This window comes from Rhinolophus sinicus, chromosome 1 (genome assembly GCF_057876585.1).
Source record: "Rhinolophus sinicus isolate RSI-liver-muscle chromosome 1, RSI-T2T, whole genome shotgun sequence".
Taxonomy (NCBI): Eukaryota; Metazoa; Chordata; class Mammalia; order Chiroptera; family Rhinolophidae; genus Rhinolophus; species Rhinolophus sinicus.
In genome coordinates this window covers 111905206-111925187 of record NC_142501.1, presented here as the reverse complement: position 1 = coordinate 111925187, position 19982 = coordinate 111905206, and the positions used below count along the sequence as shown (strand labels likewise).

General features: G+C 47.8%; 1 protein-coding gene across 2 annotated transcripts in view; it reads right to left on the bottom strand.

The window, feature by feature from the left end:
* The window catches only part of CAMK1D (calcium/calmodulin dependent protein kinase ID), a 377756-nt gene extending 358590 nt beyond the window's left edge, over positions 1-19166 (bottom strand). For both annotated transcript variants that reach the window (XM_074324975.2, XM_074324976.2), the window contains exon 1: positions 18749-19166. In XM_074324975.2, coding sequence (XP_074181076.2) covers positions 18749-18840 — 92 coding nt within the window. In that variant the 5' untranslated portion in view covers positions 18841-19166. The remainder of the gene's footprint in view (positions 1-18748) is intronic.
* Positions 19167-19982: the final 816 nt, after the last annotated feature.

The window sequence follows — 19982 nt, the reverse complement described above, 5'->3', positions numbered from 1 at the left end:
ATCACATTTGGCCATGAATCAGAGTGGCAAAAATTGGCTCAAGTGTGATTTCAGCTAATATTTATTGAGCACTTAATATACATACCAGGCATTATGCAAAAATAATAACTTACACAACTCATAGAAATTTATACCATGTCTACCATTACCTCCATTTTATGAATTATACATCCAGGCCCAGCATTACACAGACATGTGGCTGGTGAGGACGACTGGAACTCAGGCCTGGGGAGTGCTGTACCACCCTCCACAGACCACGCCCTACTTATAAGAGCCATTGTAATGCTGACGAAGTCTGCAGGCCACCGTATTCTAGGAACATCTCAAATTTTTGCAAAATAGTGCCTCAGAGACTTTTTTTATATACCAAAAAAATGTATGCCCACACCTGGATAGTGTTTGCCACCCAGGATATCACAATATAAAACGATTTTTTTCTAAGTATGCCATAAACTTTAGTACTCAACAACCTTTTTTAACCACTAACCCTAAGAAAAGTTGAATCAATCAGTAACATGCCTTTGCTATCAGGCTGAAAGGAGTAGAAAGTTTCATACTTAAAACTTTAAGGGATCAACCAACTATGTAACTTACAGAACCCAGGAAAATAAAAATGGGGGTGGGGGATTCTCAGTCAAAAAATATTAAGAATCTTGAGACAGAGGGAGAAGTGTGTTAAATGAAGCAAGGGGACCTTTGAGCAGGGGTCTCTGTGCAAGTTCAAAGGCATGTGCAGGAAGCTGGCCCCAGCAGGGATGAGTCCAGGACCCCCAAGGGCACTCTGGACTCCAGAGGCCTGCCAGGCTGTGAAATGGCCCGTGAGCTCAGCTGCACGTGTCGGAGGCTTTCTCCAGAATTAACCACATGCCAAATTGGAATCTCAAACTGGAATGTTAAACAGCTTGGCTCCTGATACCTCTGGATGTGAACTCAATACACGACACAGTTTCAACTGCTTCTTATGCTAAGAAGTTGCCTGTGACAGCAGGGAAAGGTCATCTTGCATAGATATCATTAGCAAAAGAGATTTCAAAACATACCCTAAAGAGAAACAATGAGTAATGTTACATATTATGCTGGTATATCTTTCTTAATAGAGTGTGTGTTCAAAATTTTTAATATTCCTATTGGCTATCTCCTGGTGCTTTCCAATGAATGAAAATATAAAGAAAGCACATGAGATACATAATATATGATGAGCACTTTATTGCACAACTAATAGTGATTGTTTTTTAATTATCAAACCCTGAGAAACAGTAAATCTGATCTAACAAACTTTTTGCTTAGCATTATACTCTCAAGATCCATCCATGTGATCTAACAAATTTTGAAAAACACAATTGTAACGAGAAAATTATTTGAGTGTGAGCAGAACAACAGTAATTAAAAAAACACTTCAGTGAGAAGACTGAGATAAGAGTCAGAGACTATCTGTCCCCTAGTCACTCAACTGCCACTAGGCAAATAACCACCTCGACACCAGCTCGTACAAGAGAAACAGGGACAGAAACCATTCTCCTGTACAGATTTTGGCCATTTGAGGAAATAAACCAGACTTTGTAGATATCCGCCTGAATTTTCCATGACCTTTTGCTAATGGATACCTAAGCTATAAATGATGCGTATTTTTATTAAGTCCAGAGAACAGACATTGTGTTTGCCAGGTCCCTGGGGTGAGCATTCTGGTTTTTTTGTTGCTTTCTGTTGGCTTTTACTAATAGTTTGATGCGAAATCTCAGGGTTCTCCAGATGTTTGTTTGTTTGTTTGTTTTTTAAATGATTTTCTTCATTTTGCCAGGAGAGAAATAGCAGCTCAATAACAAGCTGTATCCTTGACCTATAAAGTAATTATTAGGCCCATTCCTCTCTCAAGACAGAGGTGAGCCAGATTATAGGCTCCAAGCTCCAGCGTCCTCCCCCCGCAGACTGAGTGTAACACAACTTTCCAGCTCCGGGCTCAAGCGCAAGACCTCGGAGGCACCTGAGGAGAAGACTGGCAGGGGAGAAGTTCTAGAGCCTCAATAACAACGGCCATAACACACAAGCACACACGTCTCTCTGCCTGTGTCCCCAGGCCAGAGTGCAGGTGTCCGGTCACATCCTGGAGAAGCCTGCTGCACCTCAGACCACACTGTTGTGAGCTGGGTACAGCCTTCCAGAAGCTTCTTCAGACAGATCTAGATTCAAACCACTGTCCAGTGACTTAAGTGCCCTGGGGCCAGTCAGTTCTCCACAACTGTCAAATGGTACTTAATTCACAAGGTTGTTGATAGATTAAATGAGCTTTCAAGTGGTCGAGCGTCTAGTGCAGAGCAGAAGTTCAAATATTGGTAGCCATTATTATTCCTTTTCAAACCACCTCCCACCCTCCCACTGAAGTCAGCCCTGGCAGCCTCCTCGGAAATTCCAGGACTTTCAGAAAGTAAGTGCTGGCAAACGGGAAACTATATATTTTTTCCCTCATAAGTTCTGGCCCAGGTGCCGACAGCAAGGAAAACTTTTACCTGAGAGTCGATGAATCTGGGACAAAGTTTGTGAAATTCTGAGGGAAAGAACATCAGGAAATACTACTGGACATGGCCAGGAATTTCTCCTCCCATCTTCAGTATATTGTGCAGATATCACATCTTCTGAAGAAAATTAATACAGCCCAGGGACCATCTTTGGGTTTTAGACATACTGACATGTAGAAAAAAAATCATAAAACCATAGAAGGCCTGATTTTCAAGGAAAAAGATGAAAAAAGCCTACCATAAGCAATCTCAAGCCATGTTGGAGGGGCAAAATCTCAAGGAGGGAAACAAAAGAAAAATTTTAGTATTCACAGGATACCACAGGCCAACGGTGGCTACCCAACTAAGAGAGGGTGTAAGAATCCAATGTTTACATTTGGCGTTGGGCCATCCTGCCGAGGGACTCTTTTGTGGAGCCTGACACCTGCTTTGCTTTCTGAGCACAGTCCCAATGTTGGCCAAAAGAAAGAGCCTGCCAACAAGCTGAGGGAGAAAGTACGGCAAAGCCCCACAGATTACGAATTCACCCCAGCTTATCCATGGAATGAGCAATCCACACATGGAAAAGCAGTAACAATTTACAGCAACAAAATCCAGACCAAGAAAATATGGGCAGGACATTCTGAAGAGCTTATCAGTAATAAAAATATTCAGAAAAGCTAGCTTCCTAAGGACCATGGAGACGATTTCATTAGTCAGGATTTTTAAAACTGAACCAGACAAACTCTCCACCTATTACTTGGCATGGGAGGTATTCTGGGAAAGAGACATGGGGGAACCCATGTCTGCAAGACTGCCCTCCGACTCTCAAGAAGCTTTCAGTTGCATCAGATAAACTGTCACAAAGGAAAAAACTTGGGACAACTGACTCAGTATGTGATTCTGAGACTGGAAGAACAGAGGCAGAGGAACCCTGAGTGGGCTGTGTTTGTCTGGGAGACATGGTGGAGGAGACCAGACTTAAATGGAGTCCTGGAGAATGGCTGGGTAGGCAACAGAAGCAGGAGATAATACGTGAGCAGGACACAGGGACTGGAATGAGTCTTAGCATGTCTGAAGGATGTGGGGGGGGACCCCATCTCTCATTCACCATGAAGCCCCAGCTGGTAGAGCATCAGCCACATATAGTCTAACAACCAGTCTTAAATGAATATGTGACCACCACTGGGTCACTAGACAAGCCACCCTAGGAAAAAAAAAAAAAAACTCAATTACCAGCTCTTGTAATTCGTCTCCATCTATTATTTCTGTCAAAAATTATTCCCTTCTTTGAGAACCCCTAAAACTCTTTGCTCTATGTCTATATCACCATGTGTGCATATGGGTACACATCCAATTTTCTCTAAATGTTTAGGGGACAAAACTTAACAACTTGGGCAGGGAAGACCCTTTAAGGTGATGGTTAAGGACATTGGCTTTGGCCACAGACAGGTACCCTAGGGTCAAATCCCAGTCCTGTGTGACCTTGGCCAAGTTACTTAACCTCTCTGGGCCTGTTTCCTTATCTCTAAAATAGTGATAACATTGTATCTATTTTATCGGGCTGCTGTGTGGATTTAATACGAAAATGCATGTAAAATACTGTACTTGGCACAGAGTCTAGTACCTGGTAAGTGCTCAATAAATATTTGCTATTATTATTATTAAAACTATATATTCCTTGGTCTTACAGAAGCCAGCATTCTCTGTGGCACATAGGAGGAGCTCATTAAATACTGAGGAATGCCCTATCTGTTTCATTTCTGACTTCTAGGACTTTCTTAGGCAACAGCCCAGCTCACAGTCCCTGGACCGATTCTGGTGAGGGGCCCCTCTTCTCAGCTTCCATATCATGTACCCTGATGGCAGCACTAACACACTGACTTGTAATTACATATTTATTTGTCTCTCTGCCCAGAAAGTTCCCTAGGGACAGGAACCACTTTTTTTTTTTTTTAAACCAACGTTTCCTTAGTGCCTGGCGCAGAGGAGATTCTCAATCTATACAATCCATTCAATTTTTTATAAAAAAGGAAACAAAACATGGATTCAGTTTCACAATTCTCAGAAGTCTCATCTGAAGCCTGCCTGAGGGGAATAAATGAAGGCACACCTCCAGACGGCTTTGACCAGACAAACCCACTCAAGATTTCTAGCACCTGGGACTAGTTCAAGTTCCTCATTCCCATGGGGCATTCCAGGCTTGTCAAGAGGGGCCCAGTTTACTCATGTTCAATGAACCCAGGAACTTTCCGCAGGGGTGGGGTCTGTCTAGACAACAGACCCCAGCCATGCTGAGAGCCTACACAGCAGCCCCAAAACTCCAACTTCCTGGAGAGTTTCTGAAGAACACCCAGCTCATAACCTTCAGAGTTAAACAAGCTTTCGGGAGGTCCCTGCATTTTCATGGCCCATTCCCACAACCCCAGGATGAGGTTACACCTAGGAGATAGACATTCAAGAATTTCTGCAAGAAAGGAGGCCACCAGGAATAGCCTGGGACAGGGGAAGCAAGCAGTGACCACTAGTTACTGGTCCGGAAGACTCGAGGCTGCCATGCCCATGCCCTCAGTAGGACCCAGCCTGGGAGCCGAGCCAGCCAAGGGCAACTGTGGGACAGAGTCACTTGTGGGGCAGGCCACTTGTGGGGACAGAGTCCCAGAGAGCAGTTTCCAGGCTCTTGGCCTCACATGGAAAGGTGCTGACTTGGGTAGTAGATGGCCATCAGCTGCGGCTAATTGACCATCAGCTGTAACCAATTAGCCAATTAGCCACTGATATAACTGTTGGTCAGTTGGTTGGTTGGCAGGCAGAGAAGCGGACAGCAGGTTGTAGGTCATGTGGATCCTGCCTCCAGTGAGACTATAGAGGTATGACTGCCCTATCTTTGGCTCCGTGGGTGTTCCTTTTTGACCTAGACATATCCTGCGTTCTTATGTGGGGAGCAGGACCAGAGACCCCACAGGCCGCCTCGCATGACAAGTGGCACAGCGAGCAGAGTCTCCCGCATGACAGTACTTAATCTCAAAGTACCTCGGTTTGATGGCCCACAAGATGAGGGAGCTGGCCATCCAATCTCCTCGTGATGTAGAAAGACTTCACCTCCTAATCCCAAGAATGAGTTAGTTGATTGTGAACACTGTGTTCTGAAGAGAGATTAGCTTGAAGGTTTCGGGTGAGCAGTCTGGCAGAAGACAGGACTGCGCCTATAAGTGTAGCCTGTTCCAGCTGCCATAACAGAGTACTATAGACTGGGTGGCTTTTAAGCAATAAACATCTCTCATACCGTGTTTCCCCGACAATAAGACCTAGCCGAACCATCAGCTCTAATGTGTCTTTTGGAGCAAAAATCAACATAAGACCTGGTATTATTTTACTATAATATAAGACTGGGTCTTAATATAATAATATAATATAATATAATATAATATAATATAATATAATATAATATAATATAATATAATATGATATGATATAACACTGGGTCTTATATTAATTTTTGCTCCAAAAGACGCATTAGAGCTGATGGTCCGGCTAGGTCTTATTTTCGGGGAAACACGGTAGTTCTAGAGGCTGGGAAGTCCAAGGTCACGGTGCTGGCAGATTTAGTGTCTGGTGAGGACCCCCTCCCTGCTTCGTGGAGGGCCATCTTCTCACTGTGTCTCACAGGGTGGAAGAGGCAAGGGAGCTCTGTGGGGTCCCTTTTATAAGGGCTTCATCCTCATGAGGGCTCCACCCTCGGGACCTCATCACCTCCCAGAGGCCCCACCTCCAATTACCATCACCTTGGGGGCTAGGGCTTCAACATATGAATTTTGGGGACACACAAACATTCAGTCCATAGGAAACAGTATTTACGTTATGCCATGAAGTGACTGAGAAGCTAAGTTCCTGTGTCCTGCCCCAATCAGGAGAATCAGCCCCATCTGGATATCAATATTTTTTACCTCCTTCTTCCCACATGTATAATTAGCCCACTGGAAATCAGCTGAGCAGCATCTCCTGTTGGCACCAGGTTCTGTCCCACTGCTGAGTGTGCATGTTTAGAGGTGGCAATGACAGGAGAGATGGTGAGCATGACAATTATCCCAGCAATGCCATCCTCACCACCACCAAGCTAAGGTGAAATACTGACACCCTGGAGAAAGTCAGATACTCACAGCACTCCACAGAGGCCACCAGCCCTACTACAACCCACACACAGCGGTTCAGTGAGATCAGGTGGTAAAGTACTGACATGCCTTCATACCAATTAGTTCCTAACTACAGCCCCACCCTACTCCCACAGGTCCCCTCAGGTGACCTCTGGGACCTCTCCTGAGATTTTCCCATCCCCCTGGAGGGGCTGTTACCCAGCAGCCAGCCAGCCAGCTAAGCGATTCTTCTTATCTTCCTTATACAGTTCCACATTTTTCAAATCCTCCAGTAAGGTGACACATTGCTTTTATAAAAAGGTTTCTTCAGGTACCAAACACTTAAACACCGAGAAGGGAAACAACACACCGGCATAGAGCCAGAATAATATACTATGAAATGTTGGGGTTTACGTTGATGCTTCTACGGGAAGCCTGCCCCAAGGATGAGAGCCAGGTTTCAAAGAGTGCATGATGCTAACATTTATGAGAAAGGAATGCTTTTAAAGCTATAATCTTCATAACACAATAATACCTTCGATTTGTACAAGACCTTACTACACACACTTATCTCATTTAAGACTTAAAACAGGTCTGTAATATAAGCAGGGTTAATTACGCCCATTGAACAAACAAGGTAATCAGGAGGTAAAGAAGATAAGACCAAGATTCCACAGTTTCTAAATGACAGAGCTGGGACTAAACTCAGCTCTCCTGACTCTGCTTCCTCCACAGGTGTGCACGTGTCACCGTATACCCGCTCAAAGCCTCACTCAAGAATTCTGCAGTAGGTTGTTAAACCATAGGTGGCTTGAAATTGTTGCAGGCAGGAGGATTTATAGAGCTGGTCTCCTTACCGCCCCATAACACATTCACAGATGGGTTTTTGGGTTTTTTTTAATCCATCAGTATTCTCCATTTCCAGTGTCTCCAGTAACCAGCATGTAGCAGGATGGCATGGCAGAAGGAGCACCAAATTAGGAGCCCGAAGACTCTTCCATCTCCACCTGCCACTTAGCAATCTTTCACCTGAGTCATTTAACCTCCCTGAACCTCCATTTTCTTATCTGTAAAATAAGGACAATGATTGCTGCCCACTCACAGAGCTGTTCTAAGACTCAGGAGGAATCATGCACGTATATAAAAACGTTTCACAAACTGCAAAACACCACGCAGTTGTGGAAAACAGTATGGTGGCACCGCATAAAATAAGCCTAGAATTACCTATGATCCAGAAATTCCACTTCTGAGTATAACCCAAAAGAACTGAAAGCAGAGACTCGATGAGATATGTAGATATGTGTACACCCATGTGCTTGGCAGCAGTATTCACAAGAGCCAAAAGGTGGAAGCGAACCAGTATCCACGGACAGACGATGGATAAACACCATGTGGTCCATCTACACAATGGAATGGAATGCTGACACCTGCTACTATGTGGATAAACCTTGAGGACACTATGCGAGGTCAAATAAGCCAGACACAAAAAGGCAAATACTGTAGGACTCTACATATGTGAGGTTCCTAGAGAAGTCAAATTCATAGAGACAGAAAGTGGATTGGTGGTTGCTCGTGGCTGGGGGTGGGGAGAATGGGGAGTTAGTGTTTAATGGGTATGGAGTTTCAGTCGGAAGATGGAAAGTTCTAGAGATGGATGGAGGTGATGCTTACACAACAATGTACTTAATAACCACTAAACTGTACCCTTAAAAATGGAAAAATGGTTACAATGGTAAGTTTTATGTTATGTATTTTTTTACCACAATTTAAACACATACACACAGACACACACACAAATGAGGTCTTATTATTATATCCCAGTTGTCAAAGGAGCCAAAAAAAGCACCACTAAAAGCCAACATTGTTTTTTAATCATTACTAGAACCACAAACTCCAGTTTCACTGACCAAGAAGTATCATTCTTGTACGTTATTGCCAGAAACAGGCTGTCCCCAACGTTGACACAAGGTCTGCTGCAAGTTCATTTCAAGCATGTTGTTGTTGATGGTGGTGGTGGTGGTGGTGGTGGTGGTGTTAGAGGCATATTTTCTTAGAGAAGTGAAAGTTTTCCTGGTAGCCAAGACCCTACTCAGGCCTTGACATCTGGCTACGGCTGAATGCCAGTGTTAACATCCCTGGCCTGGTCCTGGGAGCACGGCCTGTGCTGGGGAGGAGGCAGCGGAGGGAGCGATCGCAGAGACAGCACCACAACGTCCTCTATTTCCAGGCCCCAGGCCAGTAGCACCCAGTTCTGTGATGCCTGAGGTCCTGTCCCCAGCCTGCTCACTCCGCCCTCAGCTTCCAGTTTGCAACCCATTTGAGCCTCCTTGGTTCCTCGAAGTCCCAAGGCCAGAATTACCTATTTTCCCTCCTGTCTATCATTCAAATGCTAATTCTTTTCAGCTACATGCTGGAGACAATGTACTTTTCTTTAAAATCCCTTACATCGTAAATAACTATTCCTTCAACCTATTTCAAGATATTTATATCTTCCAATGTTGTAAGGCATATTTCAAGCAGTCATTTTTATCAAGGTTAAAGAAGTATCAGCCCATAACGGGAAGACACCTGGGGTAAGGAGACACTGGCCCCACCTAGGGTATCTGCCACCTCCACCACCCCTTCCGCTCAGCTTCTCTTCCCTCCACCCACAAATTTTCTAAAGCTGCAAAGCTTTTGTTTTGTTTTGTTTTCACCACACTGTGGGTCTTGGTGGGAGAGGACAGAGTTGTGTAGGAGGCAGGAAGGAGTGTCACCTGAAATTCAGGGACTGTCTGAGATTTGATTAAATATGATACTTTTAGGGTTCCACTTACAGCACCAAATCCAGCAGGTGGAAAAGCAATTTCAGGGATGTATATTGTGGTCACGAAAGACAGAGAGGGCCTCTCAACAAGTAGTGTCACATCGACGATTTTCATTTCGGGAGCCTCTTCTTCCCTGGCTCACCCCGTCATAGAGGTCCCAATAAATTGTGACCCCTAACCTTATTTGGTCACCAAAAGGCCTAAAATGAACAGACAGGTTAAGATGAGGGAGAGCTCCGAGCTTGGACAGCAGCTCCCCGAACGTCACATCTTCATCCTGGGACCTGGGAAATTAACCGTTTGAGATCTTTTCTGACACCCCATCCACAATCCCCTATAAAGATGTTGACAAATAAACAGTTACATGTGTTCCTAGGGTACATGCATATACATGCGGCCGTTTTTGGTTTTGTATTTATTTATTTTTTATTATATTAGTTTCAGTGACACACTGCCATTTTTAAATCCTCTAATATTAAAATACATTCAGTACATCTAGATTGTAAACTACAAAGCTCCACGATGTAAAGATATTGTTTAAAAAAAAAAAAAAAAAGTTGCCTAAGTCCTCAAATCAAAACACTGTTTTCAATAAGAAACAAAGCAGAAACTCTGGAGCAATCCTCAGGGAATTGCTTATGTGAGAAAAAGCATGCTGAAGCAGAAGAAAGGCCACAACTGTACCAAGACCTATGTGCCATTTGAGAAGACAGAAAGTGCAGTTAGAAAAGAGTGTTACACAGGCTGATGTAGGTAGGGGCAGGTTAAAACACACACTCACTCACACACACACACACACACACACACACACACCAGCTCAGGGTGCAGAAGACAAAGTTGATGGATAACTGGAGGAAAGAATGAGCCTGGGATATATAGCAAACTAGGTTACTCCACCACACGAGCTGGCCTGGAGGATGTCTCGGGCTGAGTCCCTTGGTTACTGCCGGCACTGTATGAACTGAACAGCCTCCTGCGGGGAGCAAATGTTGAATGGCTCAATGGACCATCCAAATCTGTGCAAATGGCCTCTGAGGAGCAGTGGTGCAGCACCGCAGGGACTAATGAGCGAGAACTAGCATTTACGGAGGACATATCCATGGGCCATGCACTGCACTTCCACGCGCTGTCATTTCCACGCGCCCTCATTTCATTTTCACTGCAACCCTACGTTAGCTACCAGTCTTAGCCTGTCTTACAGATGAGGACGTGACGCTGAGAATGGCCAAATAATTTGCCCCAAACCATACAGCTAGGAAGCAGGGGACCCAGGATTTGCACCCACATCCTCTTGGCCTCGGAGCCTACATTCTCAGCTGCTCACCACTATGCTACAGGGAATACCCAGCAATTGTCCCTCCCTGGCCGACTGATGATTTGGGATGGTTTTTTACCTCAGGTTTTGGAGAGGTTAAATATGCATCATTCTGCATACTTGCAACAAGAGCTTCCAAAATCAATTTCCAACAGATACTGACGTGTTCTTCCCCACAGTACTGGGCCTGACTACCCGTCGGTAGTCAGCTTCAACCACAGCGGCTGAAGGCAACCAGAGTTGATAACAGTCACGGTTTGTTCAATCCCAATTATGTCCCAGGCACCTCATCTACGTCACTGCATCCTTACAAGAAGCCCATAAGACAGCAACTTCCACCTCCACTTTAACTCAGAAAGATTAAGGAACCTGTATGAATGGCCATGCTAGAACTAACTTTCTGTGATTTTTTTTTTTTTTTTTTTTTTAAGATTTTATTGGGGAAGGGAAATTGTGTACTTCCAGGATTTTTTCCAAGTCAAGTTGTTGTGTTTTCAATCGTAGTTGTGGAGTGTGCAGTTCAGCTCCAGGTCCAGTTGCTGCTGTTAGTTGCAGGGGGCGCAGCCCACCATCCCTTGCGGGAATCGAACTGGCAACCTTGTGGCCGAGAGGATGCGTTCCAATCAACTGAGCCATCTGGGAGCTCAGTGGCAGCTCAGCTCAAGGTGCCGTGTTCAATCTTAGTTGCAAGGGGAGGAGCCCACCATCCCTTGCAGGAGTCGAGGAGTCGAACCATCAACCTTGTGATTGAGAGCCCAAATGGCCCATGTGGGAATCGAACCCGCAGCCTTCGGAGTTAGGAGCATGGAGCTCTAACCACCTGAGCCATCGGGCCCACTTTCTGTGATTTCTTTTCATTGCCTCCCAATGCCTCCCCAACCTAGCCTCAGTCAATATGCCGTCTTAAAGCCTTCTCCTCAAGATTTGGTTTATTCAACACAGAATCCCTCTGTTTCTGAGTCCTGCTGAAATACTCAGAAAAACAGCATAAGTCACACAGCTGATCACTGGAGACAGGAACAAACTTGGTCTGCCACAGAATGAACTTGGCCTGTGGTGTCCATTTGAAGGTTACCCTGGGTCTCGTTGGAGCCTGAATAACCCATACACTGCATAATAAACATTTTTTTAAAGTCCAATGGGATCTAATAGGACATTGCCCAAGGAGAAAGTGACTGATCTCCTGCACCATAGAAAGCCAAGGGGGCGTAACCAACATGAACTGAGAAAGAAGATCATGGTGGCATCGCTCCCAGAGTCCACGTGTCCTCCTGTTTTCACCACATACAGTGTGCACTAGTTTGACCATCTTGAGTCAGAAAAGAAACACGGGTCAGCCAGCTAGGGCAGCAGACTTCATGCTGGCCACCCATCAGCAATTCCTTCTTCAGTTAAAGAAATGTGTCCCCCGGGGGCTGTTTGCTCCCTGATGACCCCTGTGGAATCTGGTAAGGATTGAAGGCTTGGGGCCCTGGGGTGTGCCACTATGGGTGCAAGTTGACCAATAATGTGACAATCCCCTGCTGGACCAAAACCTAAGCTCTCCCAGAGGAGAGAGGAGGAGAGAGCTTGGAGGGGATTTAAGGAGATTTATCTGGGGAAAGGAAAGATTAAAGGGATTTATGGAGACGCAGCCAAAGAAAAACGCAACAAGTTAACCCCTAAAATCTTGCCCTGAGAGAACACACAGGTCCACCTGCCAAGCCTGATTACTGTCCATTCAGTTACCAAGTTTGAACCAGAAATTTCTATGTTAGACACAGTCCTCATTAGACCTTCTGGGGACAAGCTCTAGCCAAAGATGGAATTTCCCAAATCCCACCCTACTAATGTATAACTAGATTTTGTTATCTTTCAGTCAATGAGAACTTTTGGCTTTTCCTCTCCAATACAAAACACGCTGTCAAAGAAAGGAGTAGCAAACGTTCTCGTGTTTATTATTTTTCACAGGATTTTTGGGCTGTAAGTTCCCCAAGCAAGTGGGAGAATTATAGGTCTAGGCCCACCCACAAAGTGACCTAGATGGGTAATTCTAAAGGCAAAACCCAGCATTTTCATGGAAAGTGAAACAGTTTCTCCAGCTGCTGAAATGTCCAGCCTATCACAACTTTCCCTCCATAACAGAAGAGGAGATATTTCAAAAGCCCTTTCCAGATACAAGCCCTTGGAAGGAAGGAAATACACCTTAGAATACAGGATTCCCTCATGAGGGGAGCCCAGAAGCCCAAAGGGTGTGAGCTTACCCTCTAAGCTGTTCCAAAAAGCTTCCCAGGGACAGGTGCTCAGAAAATCCTTGGAAAAACTGACCCAAACCACCAATGGCACTGTTCTTGCAACCCCAAACCCTCAGAGAATCTCACAGTCCACATCCAATCCACCAGAAATTCCCATTGACTCTCATTCCAAATACAGTGGTACCTCGGTTTTTGAACATCTCCGTTGACGAGCATTTCGGTTTACGAACGTCATAAATTTTATGGATCTATGGTATCATTAGATAGTAAAATTCATGCTAAATTTGCAGTTTTAGGGGTTGATTTTAAAGATCTAAAACGGATTAATCCATTTTGCATTACTTTCTATGGGGAAACCGCACCTCGGTTTTTGAACATTTCAGAACTCGAACAGCTTCTGGAACGGATTACGTTCGAAAACCGAGGTACCACTGTAGATCCAAAATCCAACTGGATCTAACTCACCAGCTTGAACCCATCATCATCTCTCCCCGCTTCTGCCTTTGAGCCCGCCAGTCCCTCAACACAGCAACCAAAGCCATAATGGAAACACTCAGGCCCTCAGCCCTTGCTTTCCCCTCCGACTAAAACATTCTGCCTTCAGCTAACCCCATGACTCCACCAGATCTTTATTCAAATTATCAGCTTCTCAGTGAGGCCATCCCTGGCTAGCCTGCCTGTGGGGACAGAGCCCCAGAGGGTAGTTTACAGGCTCTCGGCTTCACATGGAAAGGTGCTGGCTCGGGTGGTGGATGGCCGTCGGCTGTGGCTGATTGGCCGTCGGCTGTGGCCGGTTAGCCGATTGGCCACTAGTATAACTGCTGCGGCTACGGAGGAGAGCCGAGGACTGCCGAGGACTGACAAGGATCGCCGAGGATTGCTGAGGAGCCGAGGAGAGCGGAAGAGAGGAGTGGAACAGAGTCCAGAGAGTGGGGGAGAGTCGTCAGTCGGTTGGCGGAAAGGCGGATGGCAGGTCGCACGTCCAGTGGGCCCAGCCTCCAGTGAGACCATAGTGGTATGACTCCCCTACCTATGGCTCTGTGTGTGTTCCTTTTTGGCCTCACCATGTCCTGCGTTCTTGTGTGGGGAGCGGGAGCAGAGACCCCGCAGGCCGCCCCACCTGAAAAACGGCGCAGCGAGCAGGGTCTCCAGCACGACACTGCCTCAAGTTACAATCACCCCCACTCCAAAAAAACCCATTTCCCTGCTTTATTTTTCTCCCTATCACATACACAATATAACACACTCCACATTTTACTTATTCTTTGTTTTTGTGGGGGGGGGGGCATCTCAGCAGAATGTAAGCTTCAGGAGAGCAAGCATTTTTATCTGTTTGCTCACAAGCTATCTATCCCCCACCACCCACCCAGTGCCTAGAATATAACAGGTATGCAATAGATATTTCTAAATGTATCAGAGGCTGAATTGATATTGCTTCAAATGAAGAAGACTAAGAAATGCAAGCTTCTAACAAGTATTGCAGCTGGGGTACTCCTGGGTAGAAACCTGAGGACTTCCCACCCCTATTTCCCTCTCGGTGATATTCTTTCAAATGCTTCTCACAGACTCTAAAATTCTGAGTAATCCCAGGGTAAATACTACTAAATCAGCCAGTCAAATACACAAACCAATTCAAGTAGCTTTGCAGTGCCCTTCTGCCCCCTTCATAGACACCCCCAAGAAAAGAACAGCTGAACCTGTTTTCCACCTGGGCCTTCAGATACATCAATCTTCTGTATCCTCAACAGGTGTACAGAATGAACAATGTCAGCATAAGGAGCATAAGCATGATACCAGTGGGAAAAGACAATGTTTGCCGCACAGAAACTTGTATTTCTCTCCTTCCTAAAGCAGCACCCAGCAGACCCTCATTTAATGAAAAAGAGAGCGGACTGTGCTGTTGACATTAAGCTGACATCCTGTCCTGAGCTGTTTTGCTTTGCCACGAGCTGGGCATAAAACTGTCCCTCCAGACAGCAGTCAGCTGCACCTGTCCCACAGGGGAAGGAGAGCCATAAAATCTCACCGTTGTCAGGGCACTTGAAAACGATCTTGTCTTTCCGGCACCTGTGATTTTAGAAATGACCAATGACCAATGACCAATCAACCCACAGGCCATAGACCCAATTCGTGGCTGAACCAGACGTGGAAGCCAGGCTCGTATCCTCCAGCCCCTTACAGACAGCAATTACTTCCACATACAATGTTCAGTCTGTAAGAAAAGCGTGTGTTCATACCCCGCAGAGAGGAAGGTCTGTTTTCCAGGACATGCCGGTTCTTATACTCCAGGGGAAATGAGGGCTACTGGGAGAATCTGTCTGCATCATGTAGTAAGTATGAAGGCCTTCTCTGTTCAGATGCCTTTCATGGCATGGAAATTACAGAAGGAACTTCCATGAGTCTGGGGTACTCCTGGATGCCACGCCAAAGCTTTCTGCCCATCCACATATGTCTCCAAACGGCATATTTTCATATTCATGTTGCAGAAGTCATTGAAAGATACCTACAGTAGAGACAGCCTGAGAAGACTCGGCAAATACGTGGACAAAAATGTTTACTGCTCCTAATTTGCTGTTACACAATATTTATCTGCTCTCACAGTGTGCCAAGGCTCTGAAAATATGTCACTGATTAATAAACAGCAATTAAGTCTTACTACCTTACTGGAAAGTAGGGTTAGGCTCCAGGTTTCCCTGTCAAAGGAGCCCCACTGCAGGCCCCAGGGGGAGAGGCTGGTCCTGAGGGCTGACTTAGATGTGTCAGCTAACCCAGGCCCAAACCACAGAGTCTTCCTTTCCCTAGCTGCCCTTTGCTTCCTCAGCCTCCTTCCCACCCTCTGAGGCCAGCCTTCACTCTCCTGGCCCCACCATCCAGCAAGGTCCCTTTGATCACACAGACTAAATGGCCAGACCCTTTAGCTTCAACAGTAAGTGTTCTGCTCTGCACGGAAAGGCACCTGGGTCAGGCAGCCAAGTATCAAATGACAAAGTTTGGCCAGGGGTTCATCAGGCCTTTCTGATGCTTTTGTTTAACATTTTAGCACTGCAAGCTGATGGTCTGGCTCCTGGCTGGGCTTTCTTGCCTTAGGATGTTGATGCCTTTGACTTACACCAGTTTTCATTACAAACAAGAACCCACACTCAATATCCATACTGGTAAGACCGGAAGACACCTCCTCTATTGAGACTCAGGCCAAGGCTGCTGGGCATGGCCCAGGGTGAACAGGTATCCTGAATTTCAGACCACTTCTGAGAAGTCCCAGGAGACAAAAGAATGTTGATGACCCTAAAGCTTTGAAATGTTACAGATTTAGATAACAGGTTACTCCATAATTATGTTCTCTTTACATTAATATTCAGATTAGCTTTGCAAGTACTAAAGCTAAGTGGCATTGTTATTAAATATGTGCCATTACATAATCCACAAAGTGGCTCAACCCCATACGGATAATCATGAGTTGTTCTACCCAAATTCAATATTGGCTCCACCACTTAATAACTAGCTCATGTTTGGCAGGTCACTTACTCTCTGTTGCCTCAGTTTTCCCATCTACCAATTGGGGAGAATGGTAAGTACCTACCTCATGGGGTTATTAAAGTAAAATGAGTAAATACATGTAAGCATTAGAATGATGCCTGCTACTTAGTATTCATTTAATAAAGTCACCTACAATTGCTATTATTATCATTATGTCATTGAGTAAAAACATTTTGATCATTTTATTGTTTGTGTTTCATTCTTCTAGAACACCTGCCAGCACTACAGGACCACAGTGGGAAGCTTCTTTGCAAAGAATTCTTTCCAGGGCAGAGCCTGGGGCCCCCAACAGAGACCTGTACCCAAGTTCACAAAGAACGTGGCTCGAGTCCAAGGTTGTTCTGCAAAGAGCTCCACAGTCTCTCCGGCTCCAGAAGGCAAATCCCATCTTTCCCAGAGGTGGAAAGCACCGCAGTCATCCCCACGCAGCGCCTGCGACAGCAGGAGCTACTCAGTGAAGCCACAGCTCACTGAGCCTCAGCAGCCTGCCACTGCAGAGGTGCGGCTGTGGGGCTCTCCCCAGGAGCAGGACACCGTAAGGGGACACTGCATCGGTCTGCCTGGAGGCTGCAGGCAGAGGAACAAATACAAGGGGCCCAGGTGGGGACACACCGCCACGCAAAGGAACATATTCTCACCAGATGGGACTCACTCACTCCTGTCCCCTCACCCGCAGCCACATCTACAGTGTAGGGACCACAGGCGAGGGCACACTGCTAGGTGCTGCATCAGCCACAACCCCAAACCTGAACACACCTCAATGGCAATTTTCGAAACTTTTCACTGAAACTCACCCCTTCACTGGCCATGCTGAGAGGCAGCCCCAAACCCCTCTTTATGAAAAGGCTAAGTCTTTTCTGTTTTCATTGCAATAGATATAAAAAGCGTAGACCCACAGGTGCCCACCGCGAAGCAATGCACCACAGCTGGGAGACCCTATACTCCACCTCTGCAAGTGTGCTTTCCTGGGCGTGAGAAGCATAGCTGGGAAGGCTACCTTCACAGATTCACTCTGGGAAGGAAACCTGCTGCAGACATGGGGGTGGGGGTGAGGAAAAACGACCCAAAGAACTGCAGTGGACCCTGAGTGTCGGGCAGAAGACAATCTGGGTTTGAAAATATGGTTCTGGAAAAGCAAACCAACCATAAAAACAAGTAAAAGGGAAAGAGGAAGGAAAGAAGAGCATACTCTTTTAAACTAGGAAACACCTCTTCTCTCTCTTCTCAGCCTAATCAACACCTCCATGAACCCCTGCAAAACGTCCAGTTCCTGTAGCACGTGTGTGAATATATACTGACAGATACTGATCAACAACTGACATTGATCACATGGGGGGAGAAAATAACTTGAACTTCAGATTCATTCAGCAGTGCCTGATTCTCTTTCACTATCAGCCTCCCCACCTATTCTCAGGCGCCCCAAAACAAAACAAAACAAACAAAAGCAACTCAGGGACGGAAAGGGAACCGCAGCTGAGCGGAGTGGCACACGCTTGCAGCATCCATGCCATCGACTTCTGATTATTTCTGCTTTCCTGAGACGCAGCTATCAGCATCGGACTAAACACAGCGCTGGAGAAAAAACGCCGGTACGGCGACACTCACAGACCCTCCCCGGGAGACATGCACTCTGGCGTGTGCGGCTGAGGCTCCGTAACATGGACAGACGCTCAGGTGAGGCTCTATCCCCACGTGACCCTGCACACTGCGAAATTCTTCCCTTCCACAATCGCGTGGCCATCCGAAGTCTTGCCTACACCTAGTACGTACAGATGTTAATGCTGTAAGAATGGGTGATGGAAGGGCAAAAATGGGAATGACCGAAGCTCGCTTTTCTCGTGACCACATCTCTCGTCCACGCAGTGCGCCCCTACACACGGTGAGTAAACGCGCACAGCCAGTAAGCAGAAAATCCACCATCTCGGTCCCCGGTCACGCGTAGGGAGAAAGAAGTCGAGAGGGCGGCGGTGTTAGGGGAAGTGGAAAGTCTCTCACCGGCGGGGACTGTCCTCCCAAAGCCCAGAGCTCACCCGCCCCGGAGCGGTACCCACCCGCGCCCAGGGGCGCACACCCACGCGTTTGGGCTCGCGGGGGTTCCGCAGAGCAGAGAACCCACAATGAGGACGCGGCGACCAGCCGGTTCCTGCCGAGGCGGCGTTGTTGGCAGCGGAACCGCCTAAGCACCTCGGCCGCAGCCCCTTCCACCCTCTTCTCCCCGATCCCCACTTACGTGCCAAGGGTCTCCTTGAACTCGAAAATTTTCTTGATGTCCTCCGCTTGCTTTTTCCAGGAGGAGCTGCTCTCGCCGTTCTCCCGGGCCATGGCAGACGAGGGCGGCGAGGCGGCGTGGCCGGGCGCGTGGGGCAGGGGGCGGGTGCGCTGAGGAGGGGGCGACCTGTGGCAGGGGCGCTGGAGGGTCCCGGAGGGCCGGGGCGGGCGGCGTGGGGATGCTCGGCGCGGGAGCCGGAGGAGACTTGGTGCTGCCGCAGAGCTTCCTCTTCGGCAGTTTCCTCTTTCACTCTCGCCGCCGCCGCGGTCCCTCCCTGGCTCTTATTTCTGCTCTTCTCGGGCACAGACTTCCTGCCGCCGCTGCTGCCTGCCCGGCTCCTTTGCAGCCGGCTGCCAGCCTCACTTTCTGCTACTTTCTTGCCTCCCTTCTCCGCCTCCCCGCCGCCCGCCTGCTCCCTCCTCCTCCTCCTTCTCCTCCTCCTCCCGCGGGCTCCCCGCCTCCCCGCCTCCCCGCCTCCCGGGCGCTGTCGCCTTCGGGGATGTCCTGCGCCCCCGGCTCAGAGGCAAAGGCGTCAACCGCCCAGCCACGCTGTTGGTCGCCGCTTGCGCCCTGGAGCCCGAGAGAGGGCAGGTGTGGGGACCCGGGCAGGTGCGGGGCGCTGGGGCACGCGCGGGAGGAGCCCAGCCCCTGAAGTGCTTTATTAATTCTGCAAAGTCAAGTCTCGGGGGCGCGAGGGCTTTCCTGCACCGCGGCGGGAGGGGGCGCCTCTGCGTCGCGCTCGGCGGCGGCGGGCGGGGTGGGGGTGGCGGCGCCTAGCCACGGGGATGCGGGACGCCCTCCCGCAGCACCCCCCCTGCACTAGCCAGTGCGAACCCGCGCGGCTCGGGCCCGGAGGGCGGGGGCCGGTTGTTATGGCGACCGGAGGCGGGGACCGGGATACCGGCGGAGGTGGGCGTTGACTCCGTGCGATGGCCGGCACTCCCCGAACCTGTCAGTCCTCCCGACTCAGCGACTGGAGCTAATTCGCATTGCACCAAAATCGGCGCTGGCGTCCTATTGTGGCCGAAGGGAGGGGGCCTCGTGGCGACAAGAAAGCCTGGGAGCCTCAGGGCCGGGGACGCGCAGGACGTGCCGGGCGCTGCCTCGTTTTCCCTTTAGAAGCAAAACGCCCGGGATTGTTTGGCTGTTGGGCGGTGGGTGGATTCGGGGTTGGCCAGGCGCGGGTTCTGTGCGC